The sequence below is a fragment of the Apteryx rowi genome, unplaced genomic scaffold, assembly GCF_003343035.1.
Source record: "Apteryx rowi isolate R43461 unplaced genomic scaffold, aptRow1 scaffold_64, whole genome shotgun sequence".
In the NCBI taxonomy this organism is placed as follows: domain Eukaryota; kingdom Metazoa; phylum Chordata; class Aves; order Apterygiformes; family Apterygidae; genus Apteryx; species Apteryx rowi.
In genome coordinates, this window is record NW_020450916.1 from 200812 (window position 1) to 228615 (window position 27804).

Below are 27804 nucleotides of genomic sequence, written 5' to 3' on the forward strand. Positions count from 1 at the left end.
TTTATTATTTTATATTAGCACCAAAGTGAAGCCCATTTATCGGAAGAAAAATCTGTTCTTAGCAGCAATTGTATCTGTTATAATGAAACCTGACATTATTTGCCATAATCAGCTATATCAAAAAGGCATGTCAACTATGTCTTGAAGTTAGGAAGGAAAATCCAATATAAATGTTATTCCATAGTCACCTATTGCTTCATAATTCACAGTTGAAAGCAGGACACTAGGTTTGATACCTACCCACATAAATCACTGGCTTGTTCCACTGTGTTGCTAAATTGCAAACAATAATAGTTGATAGTCAGTTATTGTGCCATAACTTAGAATACAGACCAGATTTAAAGTAGCCATTAGGGAAATTAAATCTTTGCCATTTTAGGATGGCTTATGAAACAGGGTGAGGTCCACTCTTATCCTGAAGATGATTGCTCTAAGCAAAGTGCAAGAGTTACAGAATAGTTACAAAAGAATGGTTATTTTTCTCTTGGTTTTGCTATTGTTACTCAGTTACAGCAGCGTGCTGAAAATTACATTATACTGAGATGAGATAGGACTTAACTAACACTTGTTACTTAAGCTTCTGACAAGTCCCTCTGAAATTATCATGCTTTTCTTCAGTGGAGAGGAAAGCAGAGCTAAGCAGAGCTTTAGTAAAATCAAAGCAGTTTTTTTCCCCAAAGCTTCAGCCTTGCTTACCACTATCCTCTTAAATGCATCTTTTATTATCCACTATTTTTTATCCATTCAAGAGGATAGTTCTTTGAAACTCTGAATTAATTATCACTCAAATTAATTAATTCCTATTGTTACAGAAAGTTTTACCAAACTTTTATCAGGACCTTGCACCTGGTTACTAACTAAAAGAATTCAAGCAAGCCACTGTGGTAGTGTTCTTACTTAACAAAAATACTATTTAATAGAACAAAAATGTACATACTATTTCTTTTTCTTTCTGAACAACACATTCTTCATGGCTTCTGTGAGAAATTGGAACATATTAGCAAAACAGAGTTTAATTCAGTTGCATCAAACAAACTTCCCAAGCCCAACTTTTGCCTGCCTGTATTTCTACAGAATGTAATCTTACCTTTCCCCTGAGAACCTCAAAAATGAGATGAAAATACTCAAGATTCTGCCATCTTCAGAAAATCCAACTTAAACATTCATGGGGAAAATCTGTGCTTCCAAAGTTAATGGAATTCTGTTTTGCTCATTGACCTTGCAGGTTACTTCAGATACTGTTTTTCTTTGCATCTCTAATGTCATCCTGGTCTTGCAGAGCTCCGTGCAGATTTGTATAGGTCCTGGCCTGTTCTGGGTCACTGTAGCATCTGTTCCCCAAGGGCTTGTTTGAGGTGCGTTTGGTTGTTGAACAGAAGCTGGGTAGAGGTTTGTCTGTTGCATGTACAGGATCTAACAGATGCTAACAAAACTTAAAAAAAAAAAATTCTTGAAGCACTGAGACTTGGAGAACTTAGAATCAGTGTGGGATTAAAGTTGACAGGTTTTCTTGGTGACAATTTTGCTATGCAAAGCAATTTATCTCTTTTCTCCCTGTGTGCACATGTATCAGGAAGGATATTATTTCAGATACTGAAACTCTACTGACTCTGCTTCTATTGAAATAGAACTGCATATAACTGAGCTTGCAGTTTTTCACTGGATATTGTATTTTTTACTGCCCATCAAAGAGCTGTGTAGTATTGCTATATGCTGTTTAAATTTTGTTTCCCATCCAAGAAGTAGTTGAGTATCAGTGCTTATTGCATATGGTCTGTAAGGCTGTTTTAAGAACTTTGGGCTTGATATGTAGCATACAAACAATTGTGACATACATAACATTTATGTTTCTTTTTTCCTTTTACTGAAAGGTTTGAGCACTTTGGATCTCCCAAGCAGCCCTCCACTTCCTCCTGATTTCTCTGCTTGGAACTTGACCTGGATCATGAAAGATACATCCCCCTTCTTCCCTCATAGAGGACGACACAGTAAGTAGAGTTTATGTTATCCTCAAGAGGCTGTAACTAAATGCCTAATGACACTGGTGTAGCTGAGGAGAAAAACAATAAAGGTCAAATGTTTCATGCTAAAATATCCATGGTGTTATGGCTTTGAGGCCCTCAACTGCCCCCCAGGTGCCCTGCTCCCTTGCTGGGGCTGGCGAGGCTGCTGCCCTGCCAGCCCAGGCATTCCCCCTGGCTCCTGGCCCCCAGCGACCCCCCAGCATCCTGACACGTGGTTTCCAACTCCAAAAGCAGGAGATTATCTTAAGAAGACCAGAACTGGTATTAGCAGGCCAAGCTGCCGAACTAAATTTACAATATAGTAAAGCTACAAAACAAGCTCCCAGATTGTAACATTTGGGTGGTATGTTGAAGTCAGTGATATTATAAAGAGAGGAGCCATGTACAAAACTCAATTTTTCTTGCCGTATCTTTTCTTAACTCCCATCCCTTCCAAAATCTGGGGTTCTGTTTTCATCTGTTCTCTGATATGACCTATTTACTGACAAAACCATAGCCATACTACTGTGAAATAGTATGGTCATAGTTAGAACCAGATTGCATAAGGCAATATCTAATACACAATCCAGAAAGTGACTGAAGTGGAATATATCTACTACCAGTCTCTATGAGAGGAGATAAGATGCTGAGAGGCTAATAAGATTTACTCACCCCAAGCCTGTAATTATCTGCTTGAGGGAAAAGTTTGACCTACCTATATGAAGGAGTCCCATATTTCTTCAAATTTATGTTGCAGCCTTTTATGTGTGCAATATATATTCTTTCCACTGGCATACAATATCTGCTTCTAGCTGTTGTATCTGCTTGAACGATGAGGACACACCAATTTCATCTTGGAAGGGACAGTAGCACAATCTTATTCTCTAACTTGGTTTTCTCAGAAGTTGCAAGGATGATTTTTAATTTATCCTTTATTACTTCTTCCTAAACTCTTTAAATTTCTCAGAAATACCATTCTAAGGAAAGGCGATGTTCCTAAAACCTTAAAAGCATTGATTCCATCTGACAGCATCACATGGAGATAAATGTACTGCATCTAAGTAGAAATGGTTTATGATGATTTTAGCTGGTTGAACAGGACCAAATTCTACCATATTCCAACCATCTGTTTTGCAAGGAAAAGCAGGAATTTGATCATGTGTTACACAAAATACAGTCTTCACTCAATGCTTCAAAATTGGATGAGCGTATTGCTGTGCTTTATGTTCTCTTTTTAAAAGTTACCACAACACTTAACTAGTTTAGTTCTTACTTTAGAAAATGCCAGTTTCCAGTTCTAAGCTGTTTTCTCTCTCAAGAGGTGTACTTCAGGACAGGCACCTTGGAGGAATAGGGAATCTTGAAGAGGGGCAGGATTGGTTTGGTTTCTGTCAGCTTTGCACCTTAAGGTTTCCAAGGTTGGCAGAATCTGTTCTAAATTACAGGGGTAGCAATGGCCCTTGTAATGCTTTTCAGACTGGAGCACCCCACAACATCGTTATGCAGACACACTTCCTGCCACTTTAGACATGCACTGTGCAGAGGACTGATGGGAGTTCATGGAGTAGAGCCACTTCTTCACCTTCAAGATTATCCATAAATAGGATTCTCCACAGGTGATGGTGGTAAAGGTGGCAAAACCTTTCTCATCATCACATCCTACCTGCCTGAGGTACCTGGGGACAGTTTTGCAGTGAAACATAAGGAGTCTTTGGTATTCTGATCTAAGAGATCACCTCTCTCTCAAGGTCTATTCCACAGCAAGGGTCATTAGCTTGCACTCAGCACTGCACCTCACGATTTCCAAATCAGCCCACAGACCAGTCAAAGCTCACTTTCAGTCAGCCCAACAGGCAATGCAAGCATACCCCAAGCCTAAGAGGGCAATTCTTAAAGGTCTCTCTATCCTGCTACATCCCTGAAGCTTTTAGGCACCTGAATGTTTAATAGTAAACTTCCCCAAGAATCTAGCATTCTGTTTCCCCATCTGTCCAGAATTACTACAAGCATGGCAGCTGACGTCTTTATTGGCTCTGGATCTAGGCAGCTCTCTTAAGGTCACACAGTGTGTCCAGCAGAGCAAGGCAAGAGATCAAAGTTAGATCATCCTAGCTCTCGGCTAGTAACCTTGTCACAGGACCACCCCTGCCTTCTGATTAAGTGGTTAATCCAAAATCACACAGTAAATCATTAGCAGATATAAAGCCCAAGTCCTTTACTACTAGAATGTTTTTCTCTTCTGTCACAAGCTTTCCTCACTGCTCACATCGTGATTGAGATTACTAGTGAGGGCTCAATAAAACTTCTATTAAAACTTTGTTTGCCTAATCATCTGATGGGACCCATCTAATTAACTGACTGACATTGTTGAAGTGGGGAAATATTAGTTGTCTTAATTACTTTTTTCCTATGTTCCACTTTTGGATAAATTTCCTTGATTGAAAGGCTGAGTAAATTGAAATGTAAGTCCCCTCTTCCTCTGCCAAACTAACTTCCCTGCTCCACTCAGAATTAAAAATTCTGAGGGACTGGCTCTAGTAGTTCTGACAGGAACAGAACTTGATGATATCTTTGAAACTATATGCAGCAATCCTAAAAGATAATTACTGGCACAACAGGATACTTGAGTGAAGCATTTACAAGACTTTTTTTATCTTGTCTAGAGGTTTCTAGATTTATCTCTATCCAAGCACTTATTAATCGCTCACCATCTCAGAGATGCAAAATCCACCTACTTTGCAGAAAACAAAGACTTAAATGAAGTCAAACTCATGAAGTCAAAATTATTTGGGAATTTGGCCTGCAGGGCCAGTCTTTAAATCCCCATATTTTTATGTTTTCTTTTGTTCTTTTTGAGGTACACTCAGACTATTTCATGTCATAGGACAAACTCAGACTATTTCATGTCATAGAAAAAACTTTTAATGCATTCTGCGTATGTGGACTTATTGTTGCATATTAATCTCCCATTTGCAGCACTGATGGAACTCTGTCCTGAGGCTTACATGATTAACTGCACCCAGCCACATATTTTATTTCTTGCCCTGGTTGGCTGGATATGAATTTTCTCTTCTGTATAGGTATTGTATAAGAAATCAACTGTCTACTGCATAAAAACCATTAATGCTTCTGTAAAAAAAAAGAGGTTCCAGATGACAGGCACCCCTTAAGGCCTAGAAGCCTTCACACAGTTAATAATCCCTCTTATAGGTCCCCCCAGGCCAGTCACCAGCAATGAACCTTGAGCATGACTCTGGCATGGTAAGGTGGCAGCTGAAGAAACAGCTACCAACTGGAAAAAAAATCAGATGCAATTCAGCCCGTCTAAATTCTGTTTTGAAAGAGAACACGCTTCATGAGAATAACAGACAAATTGGAATAAATATAGCCATCTAGGACTATTTGGAAAACAGGAGGTGACTTTTGCTTTTTAACACTATTCTTATGCACTCATGGTACCTGTGCACCTCTTTGCCAGATCCCTCCATAGCAGCTGAACGCACTGGCCATTCTGAACCAGCTTTAAGAGAGAAATGCATTCCTACAAGCTTTGTGAAAAACTGCAGCTGAGCAAACACACCCAAACAAGTGCCCTATCTTTGAAAAAAGCAGAATGTTACTACAGATTGTGGTTGCTACTGCCAACCGATTGCTGCGTGTGGGTCTTTAGGCATGCCAGAGCATGACTGTGCCTCACCTGGTGGAAGAGGAGTGAGGCTACTGCATTGGAGAGTCAGGCTCACGATGATGAAGGACACACATCTGCAAAAAAACCCACACTTCTTTAGATTCACTTTTTATAAAACACCATAGGTTTTATTCCTGTATTTTCCATATTCTTCCATATGCATGGAAGACTGATCCCTATTGCAAGAGATTTGGTCAAATAAATGCACATTTGGCTTAATCCTGATTCCCTTTTCCGATTCTACGTTTACTGAGTCCATTTTATGGACTTCTGTCTCATGCTGGTGCTCCTTTGAGCCTGTTAGACCTTCCCTGGCTTTGAAAGCTGTGAAGCCATTTTAACAACTGCAGAAACATCTTTAGCAGCCCCCAATGATAGTAACCAAATGAGAATACTCATGCCCCCTGCATTAACACTACCATACATTACAGGGAGAGTCATGCCATTTTCATAGTGGGCATTACAGCTGAGTACATGCTGGGAGTGCTGAATAGTATTCTCTGCCTCACTCTGCCTGGCTGCCTGTTGTTAGACTAGGCTGTGAGTCTTTTTAGATTTTACAGTGAATAAAGTCAAGCCAAGCCTCCAAAAATGAGAAATATGACCCCACAAAGCCATACCATCTTTATATGATCACAGTTTCAGTCTTTTCAACAAGATCATGTTTTCCATCCTTTTGATATTCTTAAATGCTTAATGTAATCCTGAAGCATGACTTTAAGCTTTTCTCTGAAACTGTGAGGGCATGATACCTTTATTGGCTAATGCTAATGTAAAGACTTAGTCATACCGTCCCAGAACCATAAGAAAATGCCAGCAAATATAAAGAAACGTTTTTGTTGCAGGAATCACAATGTCATTTCTTAGTCAGTTCAGCAGGCCCAGCAATATGCGTAATTTTTAAGAATCTTTCTAAACAATTTACAAATGACACTTCAACTAGTGAAGCATCTGCTGCTTCTTTTGAGAAATGTCTTTACTGAGGAATCTTTCCTGATGTTCATCCTTTTTTTTTTTTTTTTTTTTTTTTGATTTCTGTTTTAGTCATAATGGCTAGTATCTGCACTAGGCCATGCATGTCCTGTAGTCCAGTCAGACCAGGAGACTTAGTGAAGTTCACAACACCTTCTCTGCCATGTCAAAGGAAAAGCAGTGTGTGGAGAGATGTCTGTAGACTAGGAACTGAAGGGGTACTTGCCCCCATGGTAGACACAGCCAACTGAACTCTCTTGTGTCAAACTAAATAGTTCTTCCTACTTCTATCTTCTGTTCAGAAGCCATATAGGCTTGTAAGCAACTTATTTCTTATTTCCTATTCAATATTCACTCAAGTGAATAGCCTAAAGAATGTAAGACAGACTTTTATTCCTTGCTGGTGTTTTAAAAAACATTCTGAAGGCTTTTCTAGACTCCTGTTGGAAGAGGGAAGAGTGAAAAAAAAAGGATCTTAAAACATCTGAACTACCACCACCCAGAACTAATTACCGATTCTTGCAAAATGCAGATAAACCTCTCTCCTGCTGCATCAAACTTCTGCTATCTAGTTTATAGATGTTTTTGTTCTCTGCAATTTATAAACTTAAGGCAATAGTGATGTTTTGGGTTCCAAAGTTAACTGGAAGTACAACTCAGAGGGAAGTAGCAGATTAGGTTATCAAATGACTGGTGTACTTAAAAATGTCTACAAGAGGCGAGTTCGACAGAGGAGGAGCACATACCTTCAGGACTGCATAATTATTCACAGCTTTGATTTAATAGCTACTAAAAGCGTAATCCAAAGGATGGCCTCTGTTAGCAACTTATTAATAGTTTCACTCAGCTCTGTCTTCAGAAAACTAATTTGCCGGGGGGGGAGGGTTCCACCTTCTAATGGATTGTTGTCTGTGAGCAGATCATGATTTCCTGAATTGAATTTGCTAGAAAAAAATGCATTGAACTAATTTTACTGTGGAATAATTTGGGGTCATTCTCTCTGAGTATTTGATGCTCAGGAAGCAGTGGTGTGGCAGCTGCTCAGCGAGGTTCCAGATTATTAGTTTTGTCTTCTGGCAGGCCAAGTGCAGCTCATATCAAGTACTTTTGTGTGTATGAATTCAAAACCCCATTTCATTCATGTGAGTTGGGTACTGGTTAGATACTGCTGACTGTAAACTCAATGAGTCTGAACATCAAACAAAAGGGAAGACAGCAGGAAGGAGGGCCCCAGCTAGATGAATTCGTGTTACAGTTAGGTTCCCATGACTACTTGCTCTTTAAATCTACAACAAATCAGACAAATACTGTCATCTTCAGAATGATAACCCTATCATGATACTTGACTCAAATAGCAGCCATAGTGAAAAGTAAAGATATGGGCTAATTATTACAACAAGCTCCAGTTTGGAAGGTGAGATAAGGTCAGGAGAGGAATAAGGAGAATAATATTTTGTCCCAGAGGAAAAAATGAATTGATTCCTTGTTGCTAAAGATAATGCAAAAGTGATATACCACCTTAATTCAGACACCTCCTAACTTTCAAAGGAAGCTTTTTGTAATCTTGGAAGTATTCTAACATAATTGTGGGTAGAGTTTTATAACAGAGTAAGTCTTCAATTAACAGCAGTTACTGTCACTAAATTAATGGAATTGCTCCATATAAAATAGCAGATGCTGTGACCCCATATATATGTGCAAGAATTCTTGTTTAACAATAATTAGATGTTCCTTTTGCCATGCGTAATGGGGCTGAACACCAAGGGGAGGGGGGTGAATCGCAGGAGAAGCAGCATCTGCCTAAGTAAACTGACGGCTGTGCTAAGCAAAGAACAAAAAAATCTTATTAGGGAGAAATTTTTACCTTCTTTGAAGTTATTCTTTTCCTTATATCCTCTTTCATCTGCAGATAATATGCCAATGACAGCTCAACATTTCTTCAATAATAAAATAGCACACAGGAAGACAACAAATGTCTTTTCTCCCTGTCTCTCAAGTATTCATTTCCTCTAGAGAACTCTCAGACTTCATGCAAGACGTCCCTGGTATGAATTGTCAAAATATGACAATTCATCCAGCTACTGTTTTGAGCCAACTGGAGCATGTTTTCTAACAATCATTGTTAGTCAGTTCTTCAGACTTTTGACCAGAACTGGCATTAGAAATGCACTTTCATTGATTGTTTTTACTGCATGCATGGGAGACTTGGTGGACAAATATTTCTTGTGTGGAGGATGAGCTCTGTCACTTTTTTACAGCAGGAGAAATGAAAAAGGGAGCTATTAATGGCTGTTCTTCCCACACCCTCTCCCTGCACCTCACTCTGTAGCTGTTGTGAAAGACCATGCTTATAATTGATTGATAAAGGACTCCTGGCCCTCTTCTTTGTAGCTTCATTTCCACTGAACAAAGCAGCTGTCAAAGATTTTGGTGATTCAGTCCCTAGTGCACACTGAGGAACAGGGTGGATATAAAATACATGCTGTCATTTTAAAGATTCTCTTAACAAATAAATGAGTGGTTCCATTATTGTCATTTACTTGAGAATGTGAGCCATCCAGCTCTTATTTGCCCTCCAGTAGATTAATTTAAAAGCTTTTGGCATTAAGAGAGAACAGCTTCTCCAAATATGAAAGCAACATGTCTTACACTTAGCACGGAGACCTGAGTACCAGGATTCCCCAGTTCTATTCCTAGCAGTTTATTTAGTGTTTCTATAAAGCCAGTGGAATTATGTGTCCTGTGGGGTACGGCTTCTCTAAAACTTTATTTTTTCGGGACACAATCTAATTGAAATAGCATCTCTTGGGGGAAAGCTAGCAGGTTTCTTTCTCTCTCTCTCTCTCTTAATGTGCGTGGTTAAGGGACAGGCAGTGCTGCGGGTGCACATCTGGCCCTCGCAGGCGAGCTGGGCCACATCCATCCCTGAGCCAAAGCGAGCGCGATCCTGGCAGGTGGTAACATCTCCCACAACCCCGGCGATTCCCCGCGGAAGACAAGCCCATTAGGTACTGCAGGGAGACACCAGCTGCGCTGAAGCCGCCCTTGCTCCAGGCAGCAAGCGCTGCGGAGCCCTGGGGAGCGCCCACCTGCCCGCAACGGTGCCGGCTGCCCCCTGCCGCGCCCCGCACGCCGGCTCCGCGCCGCCGCCGCCGCGGGAGCCCCTTCCCGCCCCGGAGCGGGGATGGTGGACGCCAACTGTGCGGACCGCCGCTGCGGGGCCGGCCCCGGCACGGACGGGGGCTGCCGCCCTGCCCAGCCATCGGCAGGGCTGCCCGTGCTGCTGAGCAGGAGGCGGACGGGCTGGGAAGCTCTCTTAAGGAGAGAGAAGGTAGGAAGAGGCCCTGGGCAGCAGCATTAAAAAAATAAAAATAAAAAATAAAAGCGGTGCCTTAAAGGGGGCTGCCGGGGGCTCTGCAGCACAAGGGGCGGCACCCCAGGGGCCCGCTCGTCCCGGTTGTGGGGTCGCGAAATGGCTGCCCGGGCGACAGGGTCCGGGAGTGGGCGCCGCTCGGTGCCGTTAGCGGCCGGGGAGGGGGCGCGGCGGTAACGGCTGCGCCTCGCTCTTGCCCTAACGGTCGGGGGTGGTAGCGGCCGCGCCTCGTGCGCTGCGCCTGCCCTAACGGTCGGGGCGGAGGGCGGGGTAACGGCCGGGCCTCGTGCGCTGCGCCTGCTGTAAGGGTCCTCGCGTGAGGGCGGAGAGAAATTCCTGTCAGCAAACTCAAGGTCGGGGGAGAGCAGGTGAAGACGTGCTGGTGTGGAGGAAGGATGCAGAGCGATAAGCTAATTTGCACTAAGTAGTTTTAAATTAAAACAAAGTCCCTGATGAGCACAGCCTGGAACCTCGTGGTGGGGAAAGGGATTGATTTGCTGTCCAGCTGCTCAGCCAGTCTCCTCTTCACGCACAGGCAAGCAAGGCATGTCAGGCTGTATGAATCCTCAGGCTGCACAGCGTGTTGCTGTACCCTGGGGTTCCTTGATTTCTTTCCTAATTCCTGACCTCGTCTCTTAAAAACATGTTGCTTCTCGCAAGTTTGTCAGCTCCAGAGGGTGCAGCCCAAAGACCAGGCTGTTACTGACAAGCAGACATCTGCTAGGGGTAGTAAGGCTGCTGGTGCCCAGTTGGGATGTGTGTGTTTTGCTGTCCTTTGTAGTGTGCCATTTTGTTCTTTCTTGGTGCCCAGCAATGGAAAGAAATAGGTGAAAATGTCTTTTTACATTTTCTGTCTCTGCAGGAACAATCGTTAAACCCTGCAATTATTTTACCTCTTTAATTTGCCTGACTGCTGACATCCTTTCTTCTCCTCCCCTGCATTTTTGCATGGTTTTCCGATCTCTTCTGTCCTGTGATGGGTTTGCTAATTTCAGATTGCTGCTGTATCTCCTGCCACGCAGCGGAAAGGTGGCATTAGGGCTTAATTTGCAAGGAGTTTCACAGCTTCTTCATGCTAATGGGGCAGTGCTCGCTTCCATGGGCCTGACCTATATTTAATGTGCCTTCTTCCAGGAGTTCTTCCTTGGTGTTCTGCAGTTTACTGAATTGACAGCCAGAGAGCACGGAGTCTCTTGTTCATGCTCCATTTTCTGGGAAAAATAGTTATCACTGCAGGCTTCCTTACATTACCCCACAGGTGTCCCCCAAAGTATTGGACAGAATTTCAGAAGGGCCTAATAAGTAGCCAGACCTGTAGACTGAATGCCCTATGCCCTTTTTACCCAGAGGAAATGGGGAAAGCTTCAGGAACTGGCTCTTTCCCTAAGATTAATAACTGGAAAATCAATTTGTCATTTCCCTGTCATAAATTAAAAGCTTATAGGCCTTATAACATGAGTATAATAGAGGTTAGTGGGTATTGATGGAGGTCTCAAAGCTCACTCAGCAGCGCACTTCTCTACTATACAATTTAAATTATATCTTCTCCACAAGGAATACCTGTCAATATTTGTATACAAAGAGACATTCTGTGCAAGAACTTTTTATCCATTTCTACACTGCTGCTGTGATTGTTGCCACTGGAGGAGGTGTGTTCTTGAGGAAGGTTGTGGTTCCACTTTGATCCATGTAAGTGACCTCTAAGTTGTGTGCTTGTATCTGTACATGTAGAGCAAATTAGCCAAGTTTAAGCTGATCAGGTGCCAGTTCAGAGGCATATTGCTTAAGCTGGTCCTCTGAGAACAGAGAGCCTCTACACACTGCCTCTCTGTTCCTGTGAGGGAAGGAAAGACCTGCACCTTGCCACACCTTTTCAAAAGGGTCATCTGCTGAGGGTGATGCAGAAAGAGGGATCTGTGAGAACCAAGAGACCAGAGGTGAAAAGGACTCTTTGAAGACAAACAGAAACATGTAGAGCTAGAGAAGAACGGTGTATGAGGAAATTATTGACTGATACGCTTTTTGTGGGTGAAAGGAGACTTGGTTTAAAACAAACAATCTATTATTGGGCAACTGAAGAAAGGAGAATCAGTAGTTTCTTAAAAAGAATGGACATTGTATTTTCAAATGCCAGAAGGTATTTTTCAGTGAGATGTATTTAAACAAGTGATCTAAGCTGATCCAAAAAGCAACTGATCAGTAATCTGACCTGTAGCAATGTAAAAGGATATTTCCTGCAAATTACTGTGTTCTGGGGATCTAGTATTATTTATACTACTATTTTTGATCTTTTACTTATTAGAAAACTTGAATCAGTTTAATTGAAACAGATGTAACTGCCAGATATTTTAGTTGTTTATGCACAAATTATTGTTGACATCTACTTTGATTAAAAATAAATAAATTGAAGCACTCACAAGACTCATAATCATCAGATATATACAGATTCCACTGTCTTTTCAATCAGATGATGGCTTAATTTACATTTCAGTTTATGGTTGGTATCCTGTATCTTCTTACATACCAAAAAGTGGATTGATGTCTACTGCCTTTCTTGAACAGGTGTTTACCTTTATTTGATTGTAAGCATCATGTTTTGTTTCCTCTTTAAAAGCATAATGATTATGAAATACACTTCTAATAAATTATTGTGTTCTGTTTCTTCAGTGTCTAATGGTTGCAGATGCAAAAAATTGTTGGGCAATGAATCCTGTGTTTTTGCAATATATTTAAAAAGAGACTTTTCAGTTTGCTGGAACTTAAATTCCTATAGAATCTTCAGGATCTATAATGTCAATATAGCTGTTGCACAAATGTATACGCTGGATATAAATCTTCGTGTGACATCTCATTGGGGGGGGGGGGGAATCTTACTGACTAGGCACACTATCCAAATCCTAAAGCTCTCTATCTAGTCAATTTGTATTGGTAGTAGCTTAAAAAATTAATCGCTAAAAGTTGCGTTACATTTAATTGCCTTTCCTGCAGTGTCTGCTGTTTTTTAAAAAGGACAAGAATGGCTGTTATTCAGCTTCCAAAGGCAAACGGCCACTTCTTTGTGTGCTTAGCCAGGCAGAAAAAAAAAAAAATTTGGTGTCAGACTTAAACATATTAAGACAAAAGTCAGAAAGTAAGGAGAAAGACCTGTTGTAAAGGCATTAAAATTTGACAGGTGATTTGTGGTAGTAATTCAAACATTGTAAAGGTTCTGTATTTGCAAATGTGGTTTATTTGGTCTTGCAGCAGCTACCTCACCAAGAACTGCTTATCAGTGAGGAAAAAAAAWAWATATATATATAAGCTTTTTTATTTAAAGTATATTACATTATCTATAGTGAAGAACACTGTAAAACAAGGAAAACTTGGGGTTAGGAAGCTGACATTAGGCTTGGAAGAACGGACTCTGTGTAGGCTTTGCTGTGTTGCATAAGATAGCATTTCTTTTTCATCATTTCTTTGTGCTGAATAGGTAATTGCACTGTACCAAAATTTGGGCCTGGTATGAGATTAATTTGAATAGGAGCTTATGAAGAATGCATGTTTTCTGGTAATGTAGGGAGAGGGTTGCCAGGACTGTCAAGTTTTGTAAATAGGTGCAAGTATGTCTTCATTGAATTGCAGACACTCTAAGGTGTATGAACCAAGTAGTCTCTTCTTTTTCCAAGGAATGACCTGTTTTAAAGGCTGTTCAGCTTGATTGCTACAGGCACGTTAGATCTTGTCCACTTCTCTGTAGCTGTTCAAGGGAAGGAAATGGTATTGCTACTTGCCCCTCTCCTTTACTTTCCCCCTTCAGGCAGAGGTGTTAGTTGCTTGTAGGGTTCATAGCACTGAATGTGCTGACTATTTTTTGGTCACGTACCTCAAATAAGTTGTCCCAGTTGTAGGTCAGAGGCCTACTGTGTTAAACGCTCCACAACCAATTGACAACTCTCTGGAAATTGAAACAAAATGAGGGAGCTGAGCTATCTATTGAGTTCTTGTAGGCACTGTAATAGGGGAGGAATAAGGATTGGAGGAGGAAAATGAGACAGCCTGCTAGATGTCTCTGAAGTGCTGCTCTGCTTGGCAGCAGAGGGGTAAGAGAAAGCACAGGCTTCTGTTGACAGTGGTTGGATGGTGGAAGAGTGGAAGCGAGTGGTGACCACTTGACAGGTCATTAAAATGTGTAAGACTGCTTGAGGAGAAGCCCGCAAAGAATGAAGTCAGCTAATGCGAAATGGTTGCACATGCCTGATGCCTTCCTTGGCCTGGGCTTCCCCTTCTGTAGTTCTGTGGGTCCTGTCAGAGTAGTCTTGCATGAGCTGTGGGTTTTTTCTTTCTTTCTTGTTTTTTGACAGTACCTTAAAGTATATACTAGTCAGTGTGTTCCCCATTAAGTGAACTAGTCAGTAGTGATGGTATGTTTTCAGTAACGTGTAGTTCAGTGTTTGTGTGTTCTTGTGTATGTTTGTGCGCTGGTACAAGGTTTAGTGGGCTCTTATACTTTATGGATTAAAAAATGTTGGGTTTGTTTTTCTTTTTAGAAAAACAAGTAAGGGAGTAGAGATAAGTGGTCTGAACTTTGGATACAATATTGCAGTAAACTGGATCGTATGAATATGTGCACTGTTCCTTGCTGTCTCTATTCAAGTCTGCTTCATGGTATCATGAATTTATGTTGATAATACAGAGGCCTGAAAAGGGTAGCGACCTATGCATTCAGAGTGAACGAGATATGTACAATCCTTGTTACTGCTGTTTGTGGTAGATATGGATTCCTTACATTATATGTTTTTCATGGTGTTATGAAAAAATTAAAATGCTGAGAGAATGATAAAACACCTGAGTAAGAAAATCAAATGTATTGCTATTAAAAAGGTGAATTAGTTGAAAAAGTATAGAAAGAGGGCAAAAGTATTAACCTTGAGATTAAAAGATGTTATATCACCTGGAGGATAGGCTGAACTGCATAAATCTGTGCACACTGAGAAGAAATTAGATGTTTAATAGAGAATATAATTGGAGTTAAAAAAAAAAAAGTCTTAGATAATCTCACTAATGGCAATTCAGACTATTCATCCTACTTGCATACCTGTGGCAGGGCAGCAGATGTTATTGAAAATCTCCAAAGAATAGTTGGAATTTTTTATTGCCTTTTATGAAAGGACCCGGCCTTTTCACATTGGGCTAGTTCGGAAATAGTTTCTTTCCTTTAGTGAGTATTGTGTTAAGTGCTGACTGTGGTGGTAGAAGCAAACATATACCTTCTGCTCAAGAAAAACTTAGCAATGATGATTAAAATAAAATCTGTGCTGGTTATCACTGGATGTTGTATTAAGCAACTTGAATTATGGCATGATAGTAAGTTGTACACAGAGAAAAGAAGCATAGTTGCACCAGCAGGGTAATTGGTTTCTAAAAGGGAAACATCTCATAAAGAAGTATCTGTGTTGTAGATAGATGCTGGCTGTAAAGCCTGGAGGCTAAGATTTGCAGTAGCAGATAAAGCTTCAACTACTGCACTGAAGTGTATCAAACCCAGGGGGTCAAAAGGTTACTTCATAGGGTATAATCCCTAAGGCTACCAGTATCTACAATATGGCCAGAATGACTATAAAGTTAGTTAGTAGCCTTGGTACTGTGATGGTCCTGGTCGAATTTGAACCTGCATCCCAGAAGAGATTTCATTTTATCAACTGACTAAGCTATTTCCGATCTGTCTAGGTGATGACTTTCCCTGCTTTAGCCTGTGCTGCCCTTATATCTAACCAGAAGGGAAATGGCTGGCTGTTGGGCCTTCCTCTTGATCTGCCACTGTCTCCATAATGAACCTTTCAGCGTGGTCCATTCTGAACAAATTCTTGCCTATTTATGGGCTTCCCCCATATGTCTCTACCTCATTGCAGAAGAAAACAAGTCCTGGCTCATTAAAAAATATATACGTGTGTGTGGGTGTTGGTAAACACCTTCCAGCACAGAGAAAGCTGAACTTAATTAACCTGGTATGTTCTATGTCTGTTTTTCTTTTCTAGTATTTGACTGCAATTTTGAATCTCCTTGTGAGCTGGAATATTCCCTTTTGTCAAAAGATCAGGCAAACCACAACAGGGCCTGGCTTAGAGCGAATGCAGAAGAGATTTCACAGCTAAACATCCCAGATGGACCAGAAAGAGATCACTCTGAGGATACTCCAAAAGGTAAAATGAATACAGCTATGCAATGCCTTCAATGTAGTGATTGTAAAAAACCATGTCCTCTAAAATACAGCTACAATCCTTTTGTTCCAGCAAATAATGAATGCAAACAGTGTGCAAAACAAGAGGAGTCACTGCATATGAAGTATCTGTTTTTTGTCTAAAGACAATCTGCATCAAATATATAGGAAGAAAATACCAAAAGTAGTCTTGTATAAAATCAGAATCAAGCTGACCTGTGCCATGGGCAGTATTTGGATGAGAATAGTAATTTTGACGTATACTGCCTTCCTCAAAAGCTCTTGGAATAACTGTTGATGAATTCAGCTTTACCTCACCCTGAGTAATTTTAAAGCATGAGAGCATTATGATCCATTTAAGGTCATTTTGTGCATGGAAGATTTGCATAAAATGAATAAAACCATTGAGTCTGGAGCTTTAACTTTGCTCTAAGTGCTGCTTGCTGCTTGCTTATTTGCAAACTAGTTTAGACAATTTCCTTGTGTCCATGGCTTACATTTTCCCTTTGGTGAGAAAATGAATGATAGGTTTCGCCCTTAATATAAGAAAAACAATGCTATCTTTAAAGAAGAAGCATGAAAAGATGGAAATGTAATGTTCTTTTCCTTTTCCTTGGAAGAAAAGTTGGTTTGCTGGGATTCTTTTTCCTGCTTGTGATCGTGTCTGTAAGCAGAAGCATATTCCATAAGTGATTTAAAAAAAAAAAAAAAAAAAAAAAAAGATTGTTAGATGTGTTTGTACTATCCTAATCCTGGGAAGGCAGAAAACTCCCTAACATCCTTCCTGCTGTTGGTAACATCTGCATGAAGACTCTTCCTGTAAGAAGTTGAGTGGTGTTGATGAAAATGAAGCTACAAAAGGGAAAAAGGGAGTTAGGGCTAAAAGCCTTTTCCAGGCAAAGGGACTAAGAGGAACTAAGAGGTATAGGGAAGGACAACAAAGATTATCGGAAATAAGGAACGGTTTTCACAGAAAGAGAAACTAAACAGGCAGCAATACTTTCATGTGCGTGTGGTGGTAGCTCTTAGAGGTCTGTAAAAATGTGTAGTAAAGAACAGGAAACAGCCATGAATTTACCAGGTGGTAGGTAAAGAACAAGCAAGAGGAGGTATTTTTCATGTAGTACCTGAATAAACTGTGACAATAAGATACCTGACTTAATGTTATGGAGATCAGATGTATGCATAAGTTTAAAGAAGGTTTGGATGAATTCTTGCAGAATACATTCATCACTGGCTATTTAATGCAATGGTCTGTCTGTAGTCGCTGGCTCAAGAAGCCTTTTAAAGAACGCTACAAGCAAAAAGACCCCTCTCTTACTGGCCAGCATCAGAGATGGCATTTGACTTTGCAGACCTGCAGTTTGACTGCTTATAACAGTTCTTACATTCAGGCAAATACTGAGGAAAAGTTTCAGTGCAGCTTTCATTCATGTTCATGCATTCTGCTTTCTCATCTATATCTATCTACTATCTACTTTTCTCCAACTATCCATTATAAATAAACTTTTAGGGCTGATTGCTTCAGCACTGATACATAAGCAGATTCACTCATTTTGGTGAGATGTGTTGTGCTTAAAGCAGATGGACCATGTTTGTGATGCATACAAATATCTTCTAATTTTCCCATTGAAGAACATGTATGCACACAATAAATTACTTGCTATAAAAAAAGATACAGTTAAGAGAAGTTTTGGGATAAATCAGAAAGTGTTCTTGCTGAGAAAGTATTAAAATATATAAAGGTTTCCTTCTACTTAAATTCTTGTGCAAGTTGGCTGCTAATGAAATTTAGGAATTAAAACGTTTGTTTTGAATTGGTTTGAAAAGAGTAGCCATCACTTTCTGGAGTGGAAGAAATGGGGAAAACCAGTGAGGAAATAAATCTGTTTAGGAAATGTTTGGCAAGGTGGTTGTGAAATAAAAGCAAATGAGAAGCTCTCTGCAGGAATATGCCAGTTTCAAAGAAACTGTTGTAATGGTGGTATGGAAGGTGCAGGCTGCCGCAGTGAGTAGAAAACTTGCCTGTGAGAATGCAGGGAGCTGAGGCTGAAGCCACTGGTTGGCTCAGACTGGGACTGCATGAGATTTTAATGCTCCCCGTTGCAGGTGAAGAGCCCAACTGGATTACTGCAGCGCTTCATATCGTCAATTTGTGTTTCTTTCAGATTCTCTTTGGAAAAGTTCTATTTTTGTCTGTACTCAGTCAGTTTTATATGTTCATTAAAGCAGATGAAGGGGAGGCCTATTGGCTGGCCCTGTAGTCCAGAAGCAAGGGTGGTATTGGTTGATGATTTCAATTGCTGTTGGCTTAAAATTCCATTTCTAAACCCCAAATTTTTTTTCTGGAGTATAGGCGATCAAGGCTGAAGCTTGTATTCTGCTAGCTTCTGGCAAATCACAAGTGGCACATATGTTTGGTGGATTTGTATTTGTATTGCATGGGTGTTTCTCTTTTTTTAAATTATCAGGCATATTGGACATAGTCAATGGTAATTTTCTCTTATGCCCCTCAGAAGACCTGCAGGTCTGTGGCTCACAGATGACTAACTCCTGTGCATGTAAAGATTCATTTGAAAAATCAACACTTGGAGCTAGCATCTTTCTATTTTAAATCACTTTAATTACAGCTGCTTGGCACAGATAGTTGTGTGGTCTGCTTCAATCTGAAATAATTAAGCACAGTAATTCCAACCCCCACTGTTCCCTGCAAATTGTGCTTCCAATTATCTCAATCTCATTTCATCTCCTTTGCAGACAGTAATGCACCGAGATAAACAGATAGCATAACTAGATTTTGAGATGGTTTAGCTCATCCTTGTCACTTGGCTATCAAGTTATGTCAAGACATTGAAGAGACAAATGCCTTAGATATGATTCATTGTGTTTCCTTTATGTAAAAGGTTGAGTAGGAAATCATTGGTCAGTCTCTCAAAGAGAGATGTTGRGAGAACTTCTGTTGTTTGTTTTTGTGTCGTGTCCTTCTCTCCCCACCCATATGATACAGGCTTAGTCTCTTGGAATCAGAGTAAATTAACATGGATTGAACTGCCTAGAGGAAAAGCCAGTTTTAGATATTTCTGTGTTTGGTTACAGTCACATCTGAGTACTCTGCTCACTTGCTGTGTTCAGAGTGGGGAGTCACACAGGTCATTGATCTTCTAAATAGGGATAGATGGTGAGGTGGCAAAGTCTGATATTAAATTATTCAGGGTAGAGGAGAGGAGGTCTGATTTGCAAAGAATTGAAAAAGGATGCTTAACTGCATAACTGGCAGATGAAATTTAGCATAGATGATTTGGTTGTGGTGGTGGGAGAAACAATATGAATTTGGCATATATAAAGATGGATTCTGAGCTGATTTTATTCAGTCAAGCTGATTTGGGAGTTAGAATAGAGCTGTGACAACATCAACTCAGTAGCAGTCACAAAATAAATGTAATGTTAGGAATTATTGGGAATGGAATAGAAAATAAAACAACAATAATTATTCTATTGTATAAACCTGTGGGGCAACTGTATCTAGAATACAGCATTCTGTTCTGGTTCCCATACTTCAAGAAGCATTTAATACAGTTGGGAAAATTTAAAAAAAATGGAAAGGATGATTAAAGGTATAGAATGGTTCTCATTTTAGGAGCAGTTAAATTGACTAGAGCTACTCTGTCTGGAAGAGACAACTAAAGGAGTGCATGGTAGAGGTTTATAAAATCGCAAGATGTTATAAAGCACAGAGAAGATGAGTACAGAATGAATATTCTTCATCTCTTCTCATAAAGAACTGGAGTGTATGAGATGAAATTAGTAGGTGTCAGGTTCAAAACAAAGATAAAAGGAGATGCTTCAGTATGTAAAAAGAGTAAAACTGTGGAACCTTTTCACAGAGGGCATTGTTGGTGCTAAAACTTTTTATGGGTGCACAAAGTGATGGACATGTGCAGGGAAGAAAAATAACGTGAGAGCTATTAAATTCTCAAAATACCTTTTCTGGCTCATAAAGTCTGTGAGCTACAGATCCTTGAATGCTAGGGGAATATGCTGGGGAAGTACTACTGTTTGCTTTCCCTGATAATATATTATTCCCTATGTATCTACACCTGTCCGTTTTCAGAGCCAGAAGTTTGATGGATCTTCGGTCTGTGCTAGCAGGGTTGTTCATTGCCCCCTCCTCTCCCCGCACCCCCTTTTTTTTGGGGGGGGGGGGAGAGAAAAGTCACTAAGCTTTTCAGAACAATTTGAGGATTCAGAGAATAAAGGTGCTATTTAAGCACCAAATGTTGCTTGCTATTCCATTAAAGCCTTGTGAATGGTATTGAATCATTTGTTATGCAAAAATATTGGGTGTTTGTTGTCAAGAACTGCAGGATTGTCTGTTTATAAAAATCTATAGAAGGGAGTCTATCAAGATATTTCTTAGGGTTTTTCTTAGCAAATTTTGTGCTAAAATGCTTCATTCTCCTCCATTCCTGTATCTCCTCTTCCTCTAAGTGGACCAGTGGGTGATAAAATCAGCAGTGTATCTGCCAGCCAGGCCCTACAGGATGCATGAAGATCTGTTGTAGCTACTAATGTTTTTGAAGTCATGCTTATGTAACTTTTTGCAGGATCAGAGCTTTTTTATGGTAAAATTCCACTGATGTGCTAAAGATTGACAGAAAAACCTCCACTGCTGGGATCTGAATCAGGCCTGTATGTGCTGTAATCAGTAGGCAATCCATTGTGGATTACTAGACTTCTTTTCTTTTAATTCATGAATAAGCAAATAGATGCTATAAAAAATTCAGGCACACTGCATCATTGAATGCATTTATTTATTTTGACAAGTGTGATTAATTTTTAATTATTTATGATACTTCATAATATATTATACCAGAAAATGTTCTGTGGTCTGTCCTAATGAAATATTAGGAATTGAAGATCTTGCAACTGTGGTGGTATTTTCTAAGGAGGCAGTTTAGGCAGAAAAGCTTGTGGTTAGAATGACAGAGTTTGTAGACCAAAGAAGTTTCACTTTGCAGCTGTGTGCCCGTGTGTGTTTGTCATACCCAACTGAAAGAGTCATTTGCCTCTCTGGTAAAGTTGAGATGGGTCAAACCAGCCATAAATGATGTGCATTTGAGCTCCTGATTCCAACCCAGGTTTTTTTGTACTATGGGGACCATTAGGAGACAGTTCTGAGCAGCAGGTGGTTTAACATCAATTAGAAAGCGTGCACTTCCAGAATTCATCCCTAGTGCTGCCTTGTCACAGTGCTCGTGTGGTCCTCCTTCAAGGGAGACGCTTGCTCTGCTTCCTGTCAGCCGTGTTGTGTTGCCCGTGGGCTCGTGGAGGACAGTAATTGTTGTCCCTGATCTCAGAGCACAACCATGATTTGCTCCTGAGACAGATTTTACAAGTGGAGGATAGAAAACACTAGTATAAAGTTTATCTTGTGTATTTGAGGAGGAAGGACCAGCAGCAGCTGGACCCAAAACAAGTACATGTAAAATAGATCCAGATCTGTGCTTGATTAAATGTCAATGTGATCTTTTTCCAATTACAAATTCAGTTTTAAATGTGAAGGATTAGRGGCCTGACCACTTTTGTCTCTGGTGATTCAAGCTGCTTGCCTGCTCTTCTTCTAAGCCTTGTGATACTAGATAAAATAAGTGAATTGCAGCCCCTGTTATCTGAAAGTCTCAGGGCCACAAAAATATGCAGAAACTTGATAAAAATTTCAGATGAAGAAATAGGTTGAGGAGGTGTGACCGCCATTTCAAATAAGAATCCAAAAAGTAGTAGGCCACCCTGCAAATGGAACGCCAATTGAGATAACTCCACAATGGAAAATGTAGATTAAACTTTAATCAAGGATGGCAGGGGAAGTGCCAGATGAATGAGGACAGTGTCATAACCAGCCATTTATTAGTTGCAAAGCTCTATGTAAGTTCTAAAACAAGAAGTATCTGCAGATGGTGTTAATGTGGTTTTGATTTTTCTAAATATTACTAAAGAAATAGAGCAAGGCTAAGGCAATGAGGATATTAGGAAATGGGAGATAATGAACTGTAGGATTATAAAATGGCTGTTGACTTTAATTTATGATTCCTCAGACAGAGAAGCATGAGGCAGATAATATAAGATAATAAATAATATTTTGTTTCAGATTATCACTTTATTAACAGAACAGTAGAGTATAAATCAATGGGAGCTTGCAAGTAGCTGAGAATTTTTTTTTCCTTGTAGAACTCTTAAGCAGAAGATACACTTCTAACACCTGTAATTCTACTGAAAATTGAAATAGAATTTCTATCTGGAAAAGATAACTGTTTACCAGGGAAAGAGTAAAGAGTAAACAGAGTAGCTGGGCTCATGCTAGGTGGACAAGTCTTCCCTTTACATTAATACTTAAGACTGGTTTCAGGATATGCATTGATCTTATAGAGGTGAGGTATCTTGTTTATCTTTTAAGCAAAATATCAGAGTATTTCTTAAACTTTTTTTCTTTAGTAAATCAATACATGTTGTTTGAGGTTTTGCAGGGGTAGGGCTGAAGATGAAACAAAACTGTTTTATCAGGAGAATTTTTATTTTTTTGGAAGAAAAACATTCTTTTTGCATGTTGCAAATTTTGACAAAGAACTTCTGGACCTGGATGTGTATTGCATCCCTCCTTCTACTGTTAGAAAGTAGTGTAGATCACCCTAATGTGCAAAGATTCAATCCAGATGGTTGAATAGTCCTTAAAGTGATATTGCTGTGATATGAAGCATGCTAGTTTTATTATTTATAAGTATTCAGATAAAATACAGGTATCCGATGAAGATTTGTGTGCTTTCATGCTTCTGTTTAGTCCAAATGGGATTCATTTTTATGTTAGTTATTATTCTGCTTAAGATTTAGCCACTGAATCAGCGAAAATAATTACTGTGTGAGTTAAAAGATCAGCCACAAACTGCAAGTGAAATAGTGGAAGAATGAAGTGAAACCTGGAAACAACCCATAGGCAAAAATTGTTCATCAATCCTGTTGCAAATAAGAGATTTATAGGGATCACTATCAAGTTCTTTGTAAACAGTTTTTTTTAATTGAAAATGTTATTTATAGTGAATAGTTCTGGCTGCTCTACTTGAGATTTAAATTTTGATACTCAACTTGGCAACATATGCATATCAAGTATTACAATACAGACCCACAGGAATTTATGCAACATTTATAAGCTAAAAACAAAATAAACTTGCTTCCAGAGCCCGCTGGGCTGTGAAGAAAAAATTGTAGCCTTTTATGATGGTCAGATTCCAGGTCACACACTGTCAGCACAAGAAGTAGACCAGATGTTCCTAGAATTTTGCAGCTTGCTCTTCTCATTAGTACTACATTTGTGCTTTGTTATTGCAACATTATTTCTCTTTAATGACCCTGCTCTAAAGAGGCAAATTATTGTCTCACTGTAGGCCAGTGTATTTGTTTGTAGAGTAGGTATGTTTTTATACGAACTACGGATGGGCATGTGGATTTGTTGATTTTGGAAATCTTGTTTGTTCATTCCTTAGTACAATGAAGACTTGCTTTCAACTCATCATGAAACATTCTGCTCCACAAAGTGAAAAACAAAAATTGATTTCAGTGTGCATCAGCTGTTGGTATGCCCTAATGAATTGCTGCATACCTGTGACTAATGTACTTCAGGAAGTATATTCAGAAAAGGCATAGGCAGTGAAGAATAGATGGATTGTAAAATGGACTCTTTCTCACTCTTAGAGGTCCTTTCTCCTTGGCAAGATGAGAGGCATGTTGAAAGGACAGCTGGAAGGAAGCATATCTTGCTCTTGGCTGTTTGACCTTTTTATAGGAAAAGGCTACTAGATTAATACACATTCAGAGATTCTTTTTTCTCCTGTGATGTAGAGGCAGTGTCCTTTATCCGAAGTGCTTATGTGCATTCACACATGCTTTCTTTTATAATTATTTTAATTGCACTTTTCAAATATAGAAAACTCACAGATTTATGCAGATAACATTCAGTGAATGAATAAATTAATCTTTTCCTACTCTGCCAGCTACCTCTACTTTTTGCTTTTTTTTTTTTTTTTGCCATGCCAATGACAGCTAAAACCCATACCTCTATACATGAAAATGGAAGGTATGATAAAGGAACATCAGCAAGACACTGTATAAGCCTTGTAGCCAGTTGGCTGTGTATTGTCACTCCTTACCAAGCATGGTCTAATTATATCCATTACTAATCATTACAATAACCTGTGCTTATTTATCACCTTATCTGTGAGACTCTGAAAACACTCTTCCACATTAGGCACTTCCTAAAGTTTTGAAGAGCTCGGAGAATGGTTTCTCCTGTCATCAATGAGAAACTGGGGCACAGTGTGGTTAAAGTAATAGCCCAAGGTGAGGTGTGTTCCTAGCTCTGTCAGACTTGTCATATCTCACACACCTTAACAAGTACTGATAATTAGAATGCCTGCTCTGCTGGAGTTTTGACATGAAGTTGACCTCCACTCCACTTCACTCCAGTGAAGTTTGGCATGAAGTTGACCTCCACTTCAAATAAACAGACATCATCATGGGGGACTTCCTACAGACCTGTTTTGTGAGAGCATGTTATTAGCAAATTGACAAGAATTAGAATGTTTTCACTATTGTTCTTAGCAGCAATGATAATGTTTCTGTTGCAGAACTCTGAAAGCTAACATGTTTTACTGCTGTGACTCTTGCCAAGGACATAGCCCAACAAATTAACCAGAAGTAATAGATGATTAATTTGGAACTGTGATAGAGAAAAGATCATGATTCGCTCAGGATCTTGGGGCAAAGTTAACCCAAGTACAGTTTGACTGTTTTGCCTAATCTAGATAGATTTGGGTAAAGAAAGAAAAGATCCATTTTGCCTGTTTCAGTGCTTAGTATCAGTCCTTCGTTTTCTGATGAAATTTGAGTTGTTTGGATGCAAATCTGTATAGGATATGTTGATACTGATGCTTGCATAATATCTTATCATTGGAAAGACATAATACAATGTACTGCTTCAGAGGGTTGCAAGAAATAGTCCTCTAGACATGACTTCAGAGGCTAAATTTTACTCATGAGTATTTTTATGTTAGAGCTGACCAGTTTCATTTATCTTTACTTTAAAGGGGAGGGGGATCAGTAAGCATAACTATACAGTTCTAAGGTTTTATCTAATAGCAACCTAAACAGGTCATGCTTATTTTATTGTACTGAAAGTAACCAATGAAAGTGTTAAAGGTAAGATCTTGAGTGAAAATTCTTTTTTGTACCTTTTAAGATTCATTTTTCTTAATACCATGCAATGTGCATGCTAGGGTGCCCCAAGCACCTTTCATAGATTATAATGAATAATCATCCATTCAATTATGAGTTAGAAGCTATCCCTGACATTTCATCTGACTTCTTTGTTTGCCTGTTTTGAGAGCATGCTGATTAAGCAGATGGTGTTAATGTAAAACCAGGAGACTGGCCGTACTGCAAGAGCAGGAGAAGGAAGCAAACTTAGAGGAATATTCTTCTAGTCTGCAGTCATGCTTGGCTCAGGGACTGTATGCTTAGGGGAGCAATACAATATGACTCTCCCATGTTACATTGTAAATCTGTTGGGATGCATGATACAATATCCTGTTTTTGATTTGGGATCTCCATTCATAGACCCCATTCCTATGTTCAGCCACATTGCCTTTCTGTGTGGTCAATTGTATTATGCATCTCTCTCTCTGTAAAGAAATCTCTTTCTTTAGTCCCCTTAGTCCATATAGTCCCAATGCCCCAGTCTGTCTTGTCCATCAGATGCAACCAAACTAGAAATGCTTGACCTTTATCTTTTACCTTCCCTCCATAAAAGGAATTTAAAAGAAGGTAAATATGAGTGACTGTCTTTTGTTAAAATGAGGAAAACATTGTTTTTTAAAATCCTTTTAATAGCATATCACTTGCAACCCTAGATGAAAGTCGTTTTTGCTAAACTGAATACTTGGGTGTCATAACAGAGATGAGAGAAGCTAGCACCGATTAATTCAAAATGGCATTTGCTTAAGAATTCAGGGAATTTAATAATGGGCTTTTAGCCATTGTTCTACTTTTTTTTTTTCCTTCTTCCTGTTCTATGGCCAAGAGCAGATCTTCCAACTCTTATGTGAGAGATTGTCCTTCTAAATTATCTGGCATACACATGAGTAAATAAGGTGATAGTAGACTTCTCCAGATTGAAAGAAGTATTCAGACTGCAGAACCAGAAGGTTTATTGCTTGCCGTTGCCTGTGTTAAGCAAATAAACCTGATGGTGGACAGAGCAACAATAACTTGCTTTGTATGCTGCTTTTAGCGTGGGTTATCTTGCTGTTTTCACATGCCTCCAGTGGAGAAGTGGAAAGGTCAGGCAACGAAGGGAAGCATTTTGCTGCCTACCCCAGATAATCTCTGGCAGTGATTTGGAGCCTTGCAAGGCGCATCAACAGCGTAATAAAGGTTAGATCACAACTTCTTTTCACCTGTTACAGAAATTTCATTTATCAGAGAAAAGCCTAAGCTGCAAAACTATGATTTTTTTTTTTTTGAACAGCTGAAGGTTCAAGGATGTTCTAGTTTCAAGGTGTTGATTCAGACCATTGTAGAAATAAGAGGCTGTGTTGAAACAGCATTATGATGCAGCTTTCATTCTACTCTCAGAGATTTTCCCTAAGGGGTAGAAATGTGTGGGGAGGAGGCAGAGGGTGGTTTATGTCCGACTGCCTTAACAAATTACAGCTTTTCAGGCTGCCAGCTATGGATAGGGCAGGCTTTGCCCGCCTGAGTTGATCATGCATGTCAACAAGGTCACTTCATTACAACTGGAAGTTTGCTGTGACACACAGGACTTGGAATTTTCCATACTGAACTTTCTTAGGCTGGAAAAAAAAGACTATTTTGGTAGCCCCACTGTCTAATTTCAAAGTATTGCAAAACCATTTTAACTCTGTAGATGTTGCTTTACTTATCCTTTTCCAGCTGGTTAAGGACAATATATTAAATGTGTTATCTTGTCATTGTCAAGTCAAAGTTCCTGAGGACTTAATAGTTTAGATAATTTAGTTCCTCTTTTTTTATGATCAGTTAATGATTAAAAGCAAGAATCCTGAAGTAAAATACAATGTTATGTATCTTAATTCAGAAGCTGTGGCTTACATCTAAATTAATGACCTCTCCAATTACTAATCCAGCCAAAGGAGTATGTATTAAACAAAGGGAGAGTCTAAAAAAATACTACTTAGTAAAGATGTTAAGCCATTTGCAAATCAGTGGCAACATCTGGATGAACAGCAACAGCTAACAGTTTTAATAGCAAGTTTCTTTAAGGACATTTATTTAAGTGTCAAAACTGATGTAGGTTTGTAGTAGGATGTATTGCCCACCTGTGGAGCAAGAGTGAATGGAGGCTGAAATGATAAGTTTTTTTGAAGGAATTGATTACCAGACTAGAGAACAGAAAATCTGGTTCCCAATTATCTGTAAAACTCCTGGGGGGGGGGGGAGTGATGATTCTAATGGCTTTGAAGCTAGGAATGATGAAAATGTAGTCCATGAC

General features: G+C 39.6%; 1 protein-coding gene across 1 annotated transcript in view; it reads left to right on the top strand.

Annotated features, from left to right (window-relative positions):
- The window catches only part of ALK (ALK receptor tyrosine kinase), a 369344-nt gene that overhangs the window by 129719 nt on the left and 211821 nt on the right, over window positions 1–27804 (top strand). The window contains exons 2-3 of the mRNA XM_026084463.1: window positions 1872–1988; window positions 16051–16215. Coding sequence (XP_025940248.1) covers window positions 1872–1988; window positions 16051–16215 — 282 coding nt within the window. The remainder of the gene's footprint in view (window positions 1–1871; window positions 1989–16050; window positions 16216–27804) is intronic.